This window comes from Xiphophorus maculatus, chromosome 12, assembly GCF_002775205.1.
Source record: "Xiphophorus maculatus strain JP 163 A chromosome 12, X_maculatus-5.0-male, whole genome shotgun sequence".
Lineage (NCBI taxonomy): Eukaryota > Metazoa > Chordata > Actinopteri > Cyprinodontiformes > Poeciliidae > Xiphophorus > Xiphophorus maculatus.
Genome location: NC_036454.1, coordinates 15,832,950 through 15,848,544, shown reverse-complemented (window position 1 = coordinate 15,848,544; position 15,595 = coordinate 15,832,950). Strand labels below are relative to the sequence as shown.

Sequence of the window (15,595 nt, the reverse complement as noted above, 5' to 3'; positions counted from 1 at the left end):
CCCCATTTGAGATATCCATCCATCCATTTTCTAACACGGCTGCTGGTGCCTAACGTTCCGGGCAAGAGCAACACAGAGACAGACAGGACAAACCTAGGGAGAATTTAGAGAGACCAATTAACCTAACAGTCATGTTTTTGGTCTATGGGAGGAAGCCGGAGTACCCAGAGAGAACCCACACATGCACAGGGAGACACCATGCAGGAAGACCCCGGGCCGGGAATCAAACCCAGGACCTTCTTGCTGCAAGGCAACAGTGCTACCAACTGCACCACTGTGCACGGCACCCATTTGAGAACACTTTGGGTCTGTTAGCAGCACCTGAGCATAGTTTAAGTACATCAGCCTAATTGAGTATTGTTGCTGGCCACATTACTCTCTTTCTGATCTTTGTTTACATATCTTCTGATGGCAATATGCTGGTTTCTTACAAATTATAGTGAGTTCACTATGACCTCCACAGTCACCAGATCTCAACCCAAAAGAGTGACGATGGGTTGCGGGGAAACAGGAGGCCTATAAATTATCAGAAAGAATTTACAAAAAGTGAGGTAACAGTCAAAAGATTTTAGGTTATGCAAAAGAGTGTCTTTAGTACAAAAAACACATCAATGTATTTTTGAAGAAGTTCAGATGCAAAGCACTTGAAAAGATACCCAGGTGTTCAAATTTGAAAATACACATAATACAAAACTAAATAGTTGTGGGTGCTAAGTTAGAACATATTGCATAATTATCTATAAATATTTATTTTCACTATCTAAAATAGAAATACTAAGAATTTATTTTGGGTGTAGAAAATCAATGGAAGCTACAATCTGAGTACAAAAACAAGATTCTGATTGCGGCAGACTTAAAACTAAAGTTCTTTTGAATCTGTAATATGAGGTAGAGCATTGAATGAAATATTTAAGTATACATTAGGGCTTACAAGTAGTTTCTCAAATACATTTTGGGAAATTTATTTGTTCCCTGAAAACTTATAGTAGTCTGGTATTAATCTACTTCCTGGATTAGGTAAAATCTTATTTAAGTAGATTAAAAACAGGTACTACACATTATACTCTCTGGACACCAGTTTTTAAGGTTTATTTTTTATGACAATTTTCTCCATTTCTTTACAGAAGATTTGATCAACATCTAGTTACCTCATAAGGTAGTAGAAGCTGCACCTGTTGATCATGGTTTGCAGTAGAAATAAAAACGTCCAACTTGACTTGCTTCAAGTTGCCACTACTGCAGCCCCAGCTAAAATAGATAAAACCTAATTCAGTTTTGTTTTAGATTTTTCTTTCTTGTCATGATGAAATAATGAACATACCTCCAAATGACTTGCTCATTTATTTTTTTAATAAAAATATTTCATGCAAGTCAAAACTACAGCTATCTAATCAAATATGTTTACATGTGAATGCATGAGAAGAAGCATTTGTACCAAATGAGTCACCAGCAACTGTAAACAAATGAACCTTTCAATTCCCTTAAGTGTGTAATGTAATTACAGTTTGGTCATAAGACTATAGAAGAATGTAGTTACATTTTCTGTATTTATACAATCCTCAAAAAACACATACATAGCCATTTGAATCCAAAATTCTTTTACATATTTATCTACAGATTTTTATAAAAGTACACCATTTCTGAAATAATCTTCTATACAAAATATCTACTATGAAAATGCAAATTCATTTATTCAATGAGTTGATAAAGAAACAGCAAGCTAGACAAATTAAAAATGCAGCTGAAAATGAATGTGTTTAACAGGGAGAATAATTAAATCAGACAAAATCAGTATCACCTTTTGCTGAGAAACATAAGCTAGAAAATAGGTGCAACACAGAATATTTTTTATATATTCTGCCATCTTCTTGCTATTCAAAACCATTGAACTATGATGAAACTTTCATGCATTTATGTTGCATCATATTATCACATATCGAGAAGATGCACAAGCTGGTAATTTGTAAAACAAAATAGCAAAGTAAACTGAATACAAAGAAAGACAATTTTCATCTTTTAAATGCTCCAAATTTCATGTTCTTGTTTAATCTGAGAAATAAAAGCTTATAGCATGTTTTCTGCAAAACATCACTGTAGTCTTTGGATTGTTTACATATTTGAGTAAAATTAGATTAAAATTATGCTTTTTTTTGTTTTAGTTTTGGTTAAAAATGAATGGCTTTACCTCTTGGGTTAATAATCTATCACATACTTAGCAAAGTCAGGTAAATTGACCTTGAATATGAATGGCTGAGCAGTTTAATTGTATTAGTTGACTATAACCACTGGTTGAGGAAGCTGTAGGCTATAACAAAAACACACCCATAGGGTATTTGATGAGATCTTATTCTGGTTATGTGTACAAAAAATATAGTTTCTATTACTACTACAGCAACACTTACTGCTTTGGTCAGTTGAGACCCAAAACAATATATTCCTAATTGTAGAGCATACCATTCTCTAATAAATCTAAAATATGTACAAAGCAGTTAAAGCCACATGTGTTTGTGCAGGGGTTTGAAAAAACCCTTTTGCAACAAAGAGTTTGGTAAATTATTCTATTTGCATGATATTTGACACATTTCATTAGTTTACAGAGAGAAGTATACTATAGCTATACGTTAAGGTTTCATATAAATCAGCAGTTACTCAACAACAAAAAGCTTCAATCTCAAAGCAGTCATTACTATGTACTCTGATGAGCTGCGTATTACTTAAGTTTTAAAATAACAGAAATACCCCCCTCTAGTGAATGACGTTGGTCATTACATATAGCGAAGTAGGAAATATGGAATGAAGGCCACAGATAGCTAAACTAGTTATGTATCTCAGGATGGATCTTTGTCCTACACTGTAAAAAAAAATGTCTCTAATTTATGGTAAAATGCCAGAAGAGGTGGTTAAAGTTTAGTTGCCAGTATTTTACCATAAATTAGAGACTTTCTTTTTTTTTACAGTGTATCCATGAGAACAGCCAACATGACCACAGATTATTTCCAGTCTGCAGAGTGTCACACATTAGTGGAGCTTATTTGGCCTGAAATATGTTCAGGCAGGACTTTTAATTGCATTAAAAAAAACAACCTTTCCTGTGAGAATTCAAGAGGTCTTATCAGACAACACAGTGCAGTACTGTCTGACAAGTACTGCACCCTTTCTTTTTCAGAAAGAAAGGGTAGAAATCTTGCCACTACATTTTAGTGTCATCTGGAGTGGGCTTCTCATTCTCATATTCGTTCTCTGGGGAAATTAGATGGTATGGCTTTTTTTCTGTCTGGTCAACCGTCTGGTTGCCCAACTCTAGGTCATTGACTCTCAACTCGTGGCGAGACAAATGTTCTACGATGCCAGCTCCGATGGAGTCACCAAGGACGTTGGTGGTGGTGCGCAATCGATCACTGAGAAACAGAAAAAGAACATGAAAACAGAGTGCAAAAACAGGATTTCAAGATGAACCAACAAAAGAAGATCAAACACTTTGTCCCTTTAAATAATGCCAAGACTGCAGAGCATATTCAAAATTCAATCAAAAACAGAGCAATTGCGATGTATGGCTGTAGAACATTTTGAACAAAATCTGCAACTTGTTGTTAATTTGCCATTCAAAGGGAGTGGCTAAAGCCCATTCTCCTGGATACTTACAGGAACCAGTCAACAGCAATAATCAGTGAGATGTCATCTGTGGGAAGACCTACAGATGTTAGTACTATGATCATGGTAACCAGGCCTGCCTGAGGTATTCCAGCTGCACCGATGCTGGCTGCCGTGGCTGTGATGCTGAGGAGAAAATGATAGACCCCAAAATATTATTTATCTCTTTTATTCAGTAAACGTGTAATTTTGGTTGCTGTGGCATTTCTTTCTGAGAGCGCTAAAGCAAAGAAATTCATGTCCATTAAGCCATTCCACAGTTTATCACACACAGCCAGAAACATCAATGAATTCAGTGGGATTAGACCAACACAAGATAGCCTGTTATTGTGGCAAATGTCAAAAGAGAATGATGGCTGATATAAAATCTTTCTTTTGATGAATAAATATATGCAAAACCTGTCATTTATATCAATGCAATCTGACTAAACCTGAGCAATTTCTTAAAGAAGATTGGGCAATAATTCAGTCTCTAATTGAGCAAAAACAGTAAAAAAAACACACCAAACAAGGAAGCAGCTATAACTGCAGAGAAAGAGGATTCTACAAAGTGTTCACTCAGAAGGACTGAATGCAAATGTCACACTTTTTAGATGCTTTTGTAGCACAGTTTACCAATCAAAGAGCCACAGATTCAGCAGATCTAACTTAGTACATTTAGTTCGGCATAAAATATTTTTAAATTGAGTCTTGCTTTTTTTTGGTTTTGTATTTTTGAACTAATATTGTTATGAGCAGCAAAATTTTGCAATACCTGATGGTGAGAATCTGTCCAAAGTTAAGGTCATAATCATTGACCTGTGCAATAAAGATGGCTGCCAGGGCCTCATATAAAGCTGTTCCATCCATATTTATGGTGGCTCCGACAGGGAGAACAAAACGGGTCACACGCTTGTCTACCTTGTTGTTTTCCTCCAGGCATTTAAAAGTGATGGGTAATGTGGCAGAGCTGTGTGAGAACAGAGGGGTTAATAGAAAAAGTCATAAGGCACAATAAAAATGTTCATCTAGACATCTCCTTGTCTATGTCAGTTGAATCACAAACCTAGAAGATGTTCCAAGGGCAGTAACAAGTGCTTGCAGCAGTCCAGCAATGAATAGAAAGGGATTCTTTCTGGTGATAACAAAGTAGAGCGTTGGGAGGACTATGATGGCGTGGATGAGCAGGCCACTAATAACGGTTATTGTATACATTCCCAGCTGGCCACCCATGGCTGAAATGTCATCCATCTCCACAATTTTACCAGCAATGAGGAACAAAATACCAACAGGGGCATACCTGGGGATAGCGAGTTTTACAAAAGAAAGATTGAAACATTTCATTACGTGTTATTTCTTTTTGATAATCCATCTTTCTAGCTCACATTTCTAGTACATACCACATTATGATGGCGACTAGCCTCATGATGGCCTCATTGAGGCAGTCAAAGAAATCTCTGAGGGGTTGTCCTTGTTCCCCCATGTTCCCAATGATCAGACCAAAGCACAAGGAGAACACCACCAAGCCAAGGGCATTAATCCCATTCACTGATCCTGGTACAGGAATCATCTCCTCTTGGGCAATTTGTTGGCTGCCATTTTGGAGGAATATTGTGTCGTTCACCGTAACAGTGACCTGGATTACTCTCTTGGCATAATGCGTCTTGAACTGAAGTTTAAAGAAAAACAAATGTGAATTAATTAATTCCTGTTTTGGGAAAATTTATCTAAAAGTGTTTTATTTTTAGGTTCAGTCAATGCTATCTGGCCAGGACTGCATGGTCTTGAGAGCGCCACAGTACACAGACAGAATAATTTGCGTCCCAAATGAGTTTTCTATTGCTTATTTGCATGTCCAGTCAATGGGTGCAGTGGGTCAGGGCTGATTGGCCTGGATTTACAGTTTATCGTTCATCTCAAAATTAAATTGCTATTTTGGTGTTTTTTAGAATTAATGTGATTCAGTATTTTACATAACTGCCTGCCTGCCCAACAGCACATCTATCCATCCATTCATCCATTTATCCTGCTATCTTACCATTTTGTTGTCCATATCTCTGAGAGTGCTTCCTCGATTACATGCGTGTATACAAAAGGTGATGAAAGTGGAAACTTGCAAGGATCTCAACAGCTAAAGTTTTGGAAACCCCTTTTGGATAATCACTTAATGCAATTACTATTGATATTATTGTTTTCTGAGAACTGTTTTGATGGGATTTTTATTTTAATTTCTTCCTGACTTCAAAATGTCAAGAGCTCGATTTCATGGAAACAAACTCAAACAACATCCTGCAATAATTTAAATTTTCTCTGGCTTTGGAAAATGTAGTTATACTGGCATGTTTTAATAATACAATGTGATATTGAAAGAAAGCATGTGGGCAAAACCTAATGAAAGAATACAATTTTTTTGTCAAAAAGAAATCTCCATCATTCAGAGAAGATTTAATGGGCTTTGTTTCAAAAACAAACCATTCGCTATTCTCTGACATATTATGTTATAAATTTGAATTATAATAATGTCAAGTTTGTATTATGTGACGCTTACAAAGTAAAAATGTTCACCTAAGCTTTCCGTAAGAAGGACACTTGTGATGTTAGATACCACAGAAGGAGTATAAAACCAAATCTTCATCTAGAGAAACTTTTCTAGAGAAAAACCATCTGGTTCAGCTACATTGGTGAGTAATTACCAGTGTAAAGTCTCTTTGAGTGTGCTACATTAGAATGACGTAATTTCATTTCACTTCTAGAATGTTAAATTGGAGATATTGGAAAAAGAAAATGTACCTGTTTGGTGCAAGCTTCCACAAGGTTTGGAGGAAACATATTTCTGGAGGTAAAAAAAAATAAAAAATAAAAACAATAAAAAGTAAATTTTTTAAAGAGTGAACCTGCAAAATCTGCTTTTCTATGATGAACAAGTTCTTCCTTCGAAATAGTTAAGTGTTTTTGAACAATTTGTGTTTCTGAAAAATTTAAAATTTAAAATGCAATTTTGAACAGTGTGGAAACTCCAATGCGAGAGTAGTTCCTTTAATTCGATTGCAGTTTTTTATTTCTTGCAAATAGTTACTTTTTGTAGATACATGCACATTTTGTACAGATTTTCACTTTTTCCTACTCAGTTGCATGCTTCTTTTAATCTGACTATGCTATTTTTAATAACTGCATAGAAACATGTTCTTAAGTTGTAAATTTGTATTTACTGTACAGTTTCTTCACATTTTCTGTTTCTATATTCCATTTGACTTTCATTTGCTACTGGTACACCTGAATATCCTTAGTCTATTTACAAGACAAAAATGATCACTTACAACACATGTGGGTTTTGCTGTCTGATTTTTGGTGAAACTCTTTTGGTTTGTTTAGGAAGCACTGTTTTGAATACCTGATAAGATCCAGAAAGGCATCAGCAGGGCTGACCTGCTCTATCTGTTGCTGCTTGGTGAACTCGTCCTTGGATCCCTTTCCAGGGTGAATAATAAGCACCATGACTATACCAATGAACACAGCAATCACAGTTGTGGTGGTGTAGTAGATCACTGCCCTCATGCCCATTCTACCAGAAGCCCGTCTATCCAGAGAGGCGATACCTAAAGAAGATAAAATCATTCAAACAGAAAAAAAATGTTTATTTTTTTATGTATTGCACAAACATGGAATATTTCTGCCGCTGTAGGATAAAGCAGCGGGGGGTTTTTTCCACCTTTAATATGCCATGTAGCGGAAAATATTTGAACATATAAACAATGACAAAAAGCTGAATTGTGTCTGTGTACTGTGAGAGTGTGAAATTTCATGTTCATGAATAACATCTTGGCTAAAAACAAAAAAGCTGATTCTGATTCTAATAGCTTGCTTGCATAAGTGTGCACACCCTGATACTAATATGTTACCAAAAGAACCCTTTTGAGTCTAAAGAAGCATTCAGTTTTTATGGTAGGAGTCTATCAGCTTATCTGTCACATTTTGACTTTACAATATTTTCCACTGCATCTGGCAAAAGTCTCAGATTGCACAGATATATTTTATCTACAGGCCCCTTCAGGTATTTCACAGATTTTGCTTTTGTTAGATTTAGTTTTGTACTTAGACAAGATCATTCCGAAACTTTAATTTTCTTCTCATGCAGTCATCTTTTTGTTGCTTTGGTATTTGCTTAGACTCACTGTGCTGCTCAAGTAAACTTCCACTTCTTTTTCAATCTTACACAGATAGCAGAAGGTTTTGCCTTAAAACAGAATATTTTTGAGGTGCTCATAATTTGATTTATCCTGACAAAACCCCAGTTCTCTCTTAAGAAAAACAACCCAAGATTTTGATGGTAATACCACCACATTTCCAAATCATGGAGATTTTCATTGTTGGTTTTGTGCCAAACATATGTATGAATCAAACCCAAAACTTAACCTTCATCCATACATTCTGGATTTTTTTTTTATTCTTTACCTAACTGATACCTTTATGTAGTGAAATCCTTGATCCTTGTTGATCTTTTTCAAATTATGTCTTAAGCTAAAGGACATTTGATTCATAGTGAAATTAAATGAAAAGATGCATTGACAAACAATTGTTTAAGGTTGCGAACACTAGCTGCAGAAATAGGTTATTTCAGTTTTTAAACTTATTTTTCATCAAAAAACTTTGTTGACTTATCAGGTTAATTATATAGCATTTACATCAGAACAAATGTTAAAGACATTTTAAAATCATTTATCATAATCTCTATGATATACTTTTAATTCTTTAGCGCAAAAGACTGGAACTTAACAGGGGTGTTTGACTTTTGAAAGATGGTAGTAATTTGATTGTGATTATTAGTTACGCCCATCGCAATCAGAATAGCATTGATGTGCCACTAATTTCAGTGCCTTTGTGTGTCCAGTTAGCCTGGGAAAAGATTTGGCAATTATAGGGGGAATACACCCAACTGGATTATCATCTCTGACTCCGACAACAAAGAGCCACAAGAAACATAATCTGACTGCGACCTTTAATGCTGGAAAAACAACACCTGCTACTAAATCCCTTTGGGGAAAACTAATAAAATCTGCTTTTATTTAGTAAATTCACAAACAGCTGCAGAGGTAAAACATCCAAAATATGAATTTTGAATTATTTTGTCCACAAACTGTAGAAAAAGTAGTACAGAATCTCTGCTTCTGCATCTGCAAAGTCCGACGTGTCTCTCTGTGTGTCATCACTTTGTTGTGAACACAGTGTGCAGAGATGTTAGTTGCTGATTGCCTGGCTAAATCTAGGGCATTGTTTGTCCCTCAGAGAAAATGATACAGAGAAAGGTCTAACTGTATGTACAAGTGATGTCTCACACAGAGAAAATCCCTTTCAGCGCAACTCTTTGTTGTGTCTGGCAACGTTTTTCAATTCAAGAGCAAGGTTTGCTACGAAATTACAAAAGCCTAAAGCAGATTGAAAGCTAATGGTTCTCACAATAAACCATCTATGGGGACAAAGATGGAAAAAAAGGCCACAAAAAAAACCTGAATTAGGAGACAGGTTGCTTTGAAATGGTTCAATTCAACTATTATCTTTCTTCAGAGCTTTCTGAGCATGCTTTGTCTATTTGAGAGATTTATGTATTCCTCATAGCTCTTTGATTCTACAGATGTTTGCTGAGACGTCTGTGGATTCCTCCGAAGGTCAGTGTTGTTTGAAGATCACAACTTTATTGTCTGCCTCAAGAACTTTGGAGTTTAGGAATAATTCGGTAGAGTGAAAATGATTAGAAAACCAATTAGAAGTATCAGACAGTATCATTAGAAAAAGTACAGATGTGTTTGGATGGACATGCTGCCCCAGAATTGGACCTGTTTGTTCCGATCACCTCATCAGTTCGGGACTCAGGTTTTAGTCCATCTCTTTCTGATCTTCTCCTTCCCCTCCTTCATTCACTCATCCCCAGTTTTTTTTTTTATCTCCTCTCTTTTCCACACCTCCATCACCATCTCTTCTTTCAGGGTGCCTTTTTGCACCCGTCTGTATTCCTCTTGCCTCTCCCCAAATCTTTTATCCCCCCTCTCTTTTTTCTAACAGACTAACCCTTTTGCTTTAGTTCTCTTTCATTCCGTGTTCGCTTTCTTCCCGTTCCCTGTCTGACAACCCTGGGAAAACTTGTTGACTTAGTCCGCCCTGCACGTACTCACAATGATCTCCAGACTGTTGTCCAGGCAACAACAGATGCAGCCTCACCAATTCAATCTTTTCAAAAGATCGAAAGGAACAAGATTGAAGTGTGAAGTGTGCAGTGTGATGTGAAGCTGAATGACTTTCTTTGTAGTTTGGGGGAATGCTCATCAGTCCGGCTCTGTAAGAATCAGTGTGAAACACAGCATGTACAGTGCCTTCAACTTCCTCACATTTTGTCAGGTTACAACTACAAACATTAACATTTTGGAAACTTTATGCAGTAGAACACTAGTATGTGTTTTGTTATTTTCTGAATTTTAAAAGTTAAGATCTCATTTTGAATTTCAAATTGTAATATTTTCTTCTCTTCGGGCCTTTTATTTTCTCTATTCCATCATTCCTTCTTTAATCTCTGCAATATAAAAACTCTCTGGTGGTCTCCCATTATTCTGTAAATTATTCTGTATTATTCAGTTTTCAGGTTGTATTGAATCAAGTGTGATGGAGTTGACTGAAATGAGAAGAAATAAAAATGCATTAGCAAACAAAGCTTCTTCTAGGTCTTGTTTCTCATTTAATGAGCAGACCACATAAGCCTCTTTCTCATAAGTCTCTATCTGTTGTTCTTCCCTTCATCCGCATTACAGCTCAACCCTCTTTACCTTCCCTCATTTCTTACCTTCTGGGGCCCCACTACATTCAGCTCAAAACACCGCATACGGCCCCTCTGAGTTCTGCTCAAATTTTTTCAGGCTCACAACTCAGGTTCACTTGTAGATCAAAACAGCTCAGAAGCAAGACATTTTCACATGGGACAACTCTTTTCACATAGAAGGGCTACTCCGACTCAGAATCATGTCCCTTGGACAGGTCATTGCAGAAATTACAGAAATAGATTATTCACAAAGTCTTGCTCATATGAAAAATCCTGCTGTTATTTCACCAGAGAGGGATTAAAGCTGCTTGGTTAATTTAGGATGGGGGAAAAAAGATAAAGCTAAAGTATGTGAGATTATTGTTTCCGATCAAAACACAGTGGGCTGGCAGATTCATTATTTTCAGCAAAAATGTGGAAAAAAAACTAAACAGTAATGAAATCAAAAAGCTGCATTTTAATATAAACAATATTACATTACGAAATTAAATTGATGTCCCTGATAAAAAAGTAACTAGACTTACTAGTGACTGTTTACTAATTTATATTTGTGACATCAGAAATTAGTTAGTGAAGGTTCATAATTTTATTAACATGTTTATAGACTTTTAAAAATAACAGTTTTAAAACATTAGTACTTTTGTCTTCTATATTACTAACTTTTACTGTAATGACTCTTTATTTTAGTTTATTGGTTATTTTTAAATGGTGTCTCCACATATTTGATAATCATGAGCTGCATGATTTTTCATCAGTGTTAAAGACAGCTCTAGCATTATAAATATTATTGAATATAAAAATAAACAGGATTTTATGGAAAACAGGATTTTGACTAACTTGTAGAAATGATTATTCTAAAAAAGATTTAAACACAACCTACTCATGGACATGGGAGTGGATACACAATTTTCTAAAGATTCAATCAAATTTATACTACATAGAAACTCTATTATGATAAAGAAAACATTTTAAGATCCTGATGTTAAAGAGAAAGTAATATGTATTTTTCAGGCATATAGTAACATTTTATAGCACAATCAAGTAGGTATGTTGACTTCAGTAGTTATAAAAATGCTATATATACTGTATATATATATATATATATATATATATATATATATATATATATATATATATATATATATATATATATATATCAAATATGACCTAGAAGAAATAAGATTTTGTAAGTTAATGCTTTGAAATTGAGCTGCTGTCTCTTTAAAAACTCCTGCTCCTCCTCTATTAACCCTCTGACAATTTATTTATTTATTTATTTATTTTTACCAGTGTTGCATTGGGAAGTAGCTCGTATTATGAACTCAGCAGAGGCGCAGTTCCACCAGGTGATTGCTAATTGCAGTTGGCTAGTCTAGAGGAGCTGAGTAGGGGAATTACGAGGGAGGGCCGCTTGGAAATTGCAGCCCGGAGGAGGAGCTGTGCCTCAAAGGTAGTACTAGGTCTACCTATTTTACACAGCTGAATTGACAGGAGATTTAAGGTTTTCTCAAACATGCATGAAAGAATCAAGGTAACACTCCAGTTAGGTCATGTTATAGCATTATAATATGCTGCAAAGCTCAAAAAGAGTGGATTTTACATTGTACTGCACCTTTAAATACAATTATGGCTCTGGATGACAAATAATTTTAAACCGCTACTTATTATTATAATCTTTGTTTGTTTTTTTTCTTTCTTCATTTCAGACAGTTTTTTTCACTATAATTTCATTTTTGTTGGTTTAGTAATACAAATACTGTAGGTTTTAGCAAGCTATGAGTTACAATTTTTTTCTTAATACTATTCAAGGTACAAAAAAGGCGTGAATGTATAACATTTGTTAACTCTCTAAACATTGCTCAAAAATGGAATAATTACTGCTTTAAAATCAGAATAATCAAAACATCATTCTGTAATAATTACTCCTAATTGGCCTTGATAGAAAAAGGAAAAGAGCACTTGAAGACAAAAGAAACTGCTGTAGTAATGGAACTGCTGATAATGTATACTTTTCTGGAAACAGCAACAAACACGCTGTGGCTGAGATCATGTGTTGTGAACAAATCAGGATGCTGATGTTATGCTCTGCTGTAGCACAAAGCCGACTATTATAAGATGTGTCTGTGTCATCCCCACTGAAGACTGGGCTCTCTCCCTGTCAGTCACTGCAAAAGCCGGACATTTACTCCTGCAGTATTTGTCAGTCAGGGTTACGTAAAACTAACCATTGGCTGCATCCTGGCACTGTTGGCCAGGTGATTATAAAAGTGAATACAATTTCTCCTTCCAAACAAACAGGCCATTATCCATAGAAATATCACTAGGATGCCTTCTGTTTTTGCTTTTCAGAAATACTGGTCCAACTGGTAAGGGCTCAGAACACTTACCAGTTGGTAGGTCATTACCTACCGTACCTAGGTAATGTACACTAATTGTAAAATACTTTAAGTAAAACAGGTCAAACATGTGATTCAGAACAGAACTGCAAGTCAACATGTTTGGATGTTGCTTATGAGATCATACACCTAGATAACAACAAAGCATGTTGGCTTACAAAATAGCTGGCTCACTTTACGGCTCGTAATGTACTTATAGATCGGTGGAGCTGCAGAAAAATAAACAAGCAGGCATCTGGGGTGTTTCACAACAGAGGGGCTACATCCAAAGACAAAGGTCAAAAATCAAAGAACGAAATGTAAAAGGAGTTGTTGATAGAAACAGTGTTAGAAGACAAAGGGGGAGGATTTTCTAACGACAAAATGAGAAGTAAGCTGTGGAGTCATGCAGAGGAGACACAGAGAAGGTTGGATGAGAGAAATACAATACTGTTAATACGAGGCGATGGAGGAGCATGTTGCGTTGACTTTAAGTTGTGAGATAAAAAGGTTAAACAAAGGACCATGGGAGTAGTTCTGTGGATGTGTGTTACTGAGTATTTAAGCCAGGTGCAGTCAAGGACAACACTTTTTGCCTTAAGCAAGCTTTGAGGGTAATCAGTTTTACTACATTAAAATTGAGATGCTGGTAAAAAAAAATATAGGATCAAATGAGTGCAGCACATCAAAAGAAAATTATTAGTACACCATTCAATATCTGCCTCTTTTTCTGTTTATTTTTTTCTTATTTATATATTTTTCTAACCATGGTTTTTTAACTTTATTTTCCCATGAAATGAGATGTATTTAGTGATTTCAGGAGCGTGGTTTGTTCGGTCAGCTTGTTAAAGTAACACAGAACAGGAATGTGTGCCTCATCAGACAATGGCCCGGATGGCCCCAAGCTGGGTGACATTGTTCTAGTGTCACTGTTGATGTTTTTAAAATGGTTATGTAAAAAGAAGGCATTTTGAATATTTTGTCATCTACCCCATAGTGTATGTCCAATCTTTTTTTTATGAACTTGTGCTTTTTTCACACTGAAATTTTTTTCCTAATACCAACAAGTCAAGATATAACAAGCATCCAGCAACACTTCCAATTAGTTTTTTCTTGTCAAATAAATACACATCCTCTTTCTGATCCAGCTTGTTGTTACACAAAGCTGTTATATAATACCTGTGATAAGACTCGAGACAAGCAGTGGCAGCACCAGCATCTGGAGCATTCTCATCAGCAGCTCTCCAGGAAAGGAGAAGTACTTCACTTCACGGTAAGACAGTTTGTATGGACGCAGAGAAAATCCGAGGATTATACCTGCAGGGAGATCAGATGTGGAGGAAAAGGTGGTAAATTATGATATTCTACACAGTACCAGAAAGAGTCGAGCAACACTGCTCAACCAGAACAAAGCACATGTCTATTTCTATCCAATTAGTCGATTGTTCAAGCTACCACAAATATAATGACAGTTCCAGGTGTCAGATTGTGAAATCTGACAAACATCCTAAATTTAACAATCTGTCATGACTTGGTGTATTTCTAGCTGCAGACATCATTGTGAGTCAGCTTCAACTCCTCCTGGGCAGAATTCAGGGGTCAGTAGAGAGTATTCAAAGGTCAGGCATGGGGTCAAGGAAAGACTAGTCTGTTAAATTCATCAGCGCTGACTGTGTTAGGTCTTTGGTGGTTTCTTTCTTTCGTCCGTTATTCTGCTGCTTGTGACAAGGAACTGATCAATTATTGGGCTGATGTGGGGAATTTTTGTGAGGAATGATGAGGTCTCATTTGTAATTAACTAAATTGCTCAGAGAGCCCAGAATATAAACCATTCAGTGGTCCAAGAGAAAAACTATCCCTAGACAATTTATTCCTTACCTGTAATAACAGCAGTGATGGTTAGAATGACAAAAGCATTTTTCATGAAGAACCCCTTCACTTCGTCCTTCTTGATGTTCTCCACTCTCTTCTTGGCGAGCAACGACCTGGACTGGATCCCGGCTCGGATTTGGTGAAGACCACTGCGGCTCCTCTGTGGATTCTCTCCATTGCTTTGAGTCATATTTGTGGCTGGAATCTGCAGAGCTGCTGTTCCCAAGCAGGCCTTCGCAGCGATGAAAACACTATAGATGCGCTGATGACTAGGTTAAAGTCCTGTTGCTCCTGAGTGTCACACCTCTCCGTTGGTTAAAGGATTAGTAGTTACCTGCTCAAAAGAATGACATAAATATCAATAAAAATGTCATAATGTGACATAGACAAGAACTTTTGTTAGATGAAACAAGAAGCAACCACAAAAATAAGTTATCTGTGTTAAATTACATTTCTGACTGCTGTTGTATGTGACAGAAACAATCTTAACACCAAGACAAATAGAAATCCTGTGTATAAAAGATGTTTTAACATCCAAGTCAAGACAAAACTGCATTCTGAGTAATACACCAGCATTCTATTGGCAGCTGTAAAGAATTTGCAAACTTCCTTTTCTGCACACACGTGTACAGTTTGGCTTAGATAGGCAGGTCAATTCAAAAACAGAAGCTCTGCTTCTGAGTTATACAGTAGATAACAAAATATGGACACAGAGGCTCTTTTCAATACCTTTAGGTTTGAGCAATAAGGTCCTCTGGAGCAATGTCTGAGTTTTCCAGGGAAAAGGTCAGGTTTAAAGCTTGGATCGGTGTGAGAGGGGTCCTTTGGTTATGAGCAGACTGTGCAGACAGAAATGAAGAGATATTCAGTGGAGAAAGAGAGGGGTGGAGAAAGGAAAGGAGGGGTCAGCGTC

The 15,595-nt window shown here is 36.2% G+C and overlaps 1 protein-coding gene across 1 annotated transcript; it reads right to left on the bottom strand.

Annotated features, from left to right (window-relative positions):
- Positions 1-1,328: 1,328 nt before the first annotated feature.
- On the bottom strand, positions 1,329-15,521 carry LOC102229300 (excitatory amino acid transporter 1-like). The gene is made up of 10 exons (XM_005794952.3): positions 15,412-15,521; positions 14,689-15,016; positions 13,990-14,127; positions 7,022-7,226; positions 6,421-6,463; positions 5,031-5,299; positions 4,697-4,930; positions 4,406-4,600; positions 3,643-3,777; positions 1,329-3,398 (listed from the first exon to the last, which is right to left on the bottom strand). Exons 2-10 carry the CDS (start codon positions 14,870-14,872, stop codon positions 3,191-3,193), a joined length of 1,611 nt encoding a protein of 536 aa, XP_005795009.1. The 5' UTR covers positions 14,873-15,016; positions 15,412-15,521; the 3' UTR covers positions 1,329-3,190.
- Between the last annotated feature and the right edge of the window lie 74 nt (positions 15,522-15,595).

What these genes read in the sequence shown, in the direction of transcription:
- LOC102229300 (XM_005794952.3), bottom strand. Translation starts at nt 14,872, where the DNA reads ATGACTCAAAGCAATGGAGAGAATCCACAGAGGAGCCGCAGTGGTCTT. An exon ending in TGGAAGCTTGCACCAAACAG is followed by an intron (nt 5,300 to 6,420) that starts GTACATTTTCTT and finishes TTTAAACTTCAG; the next exon opens with TTCAAGACGCATTATGCCAA. An exon ending in ATTGCTGTTGACTGGTTCCT is followed by an intron (nt 3,399 to 3,642) that starts GTAAGTATCCAG and finishes TCTGTTTCTCAG; the next exon opens with TGATCGATTGCGCACCACCA.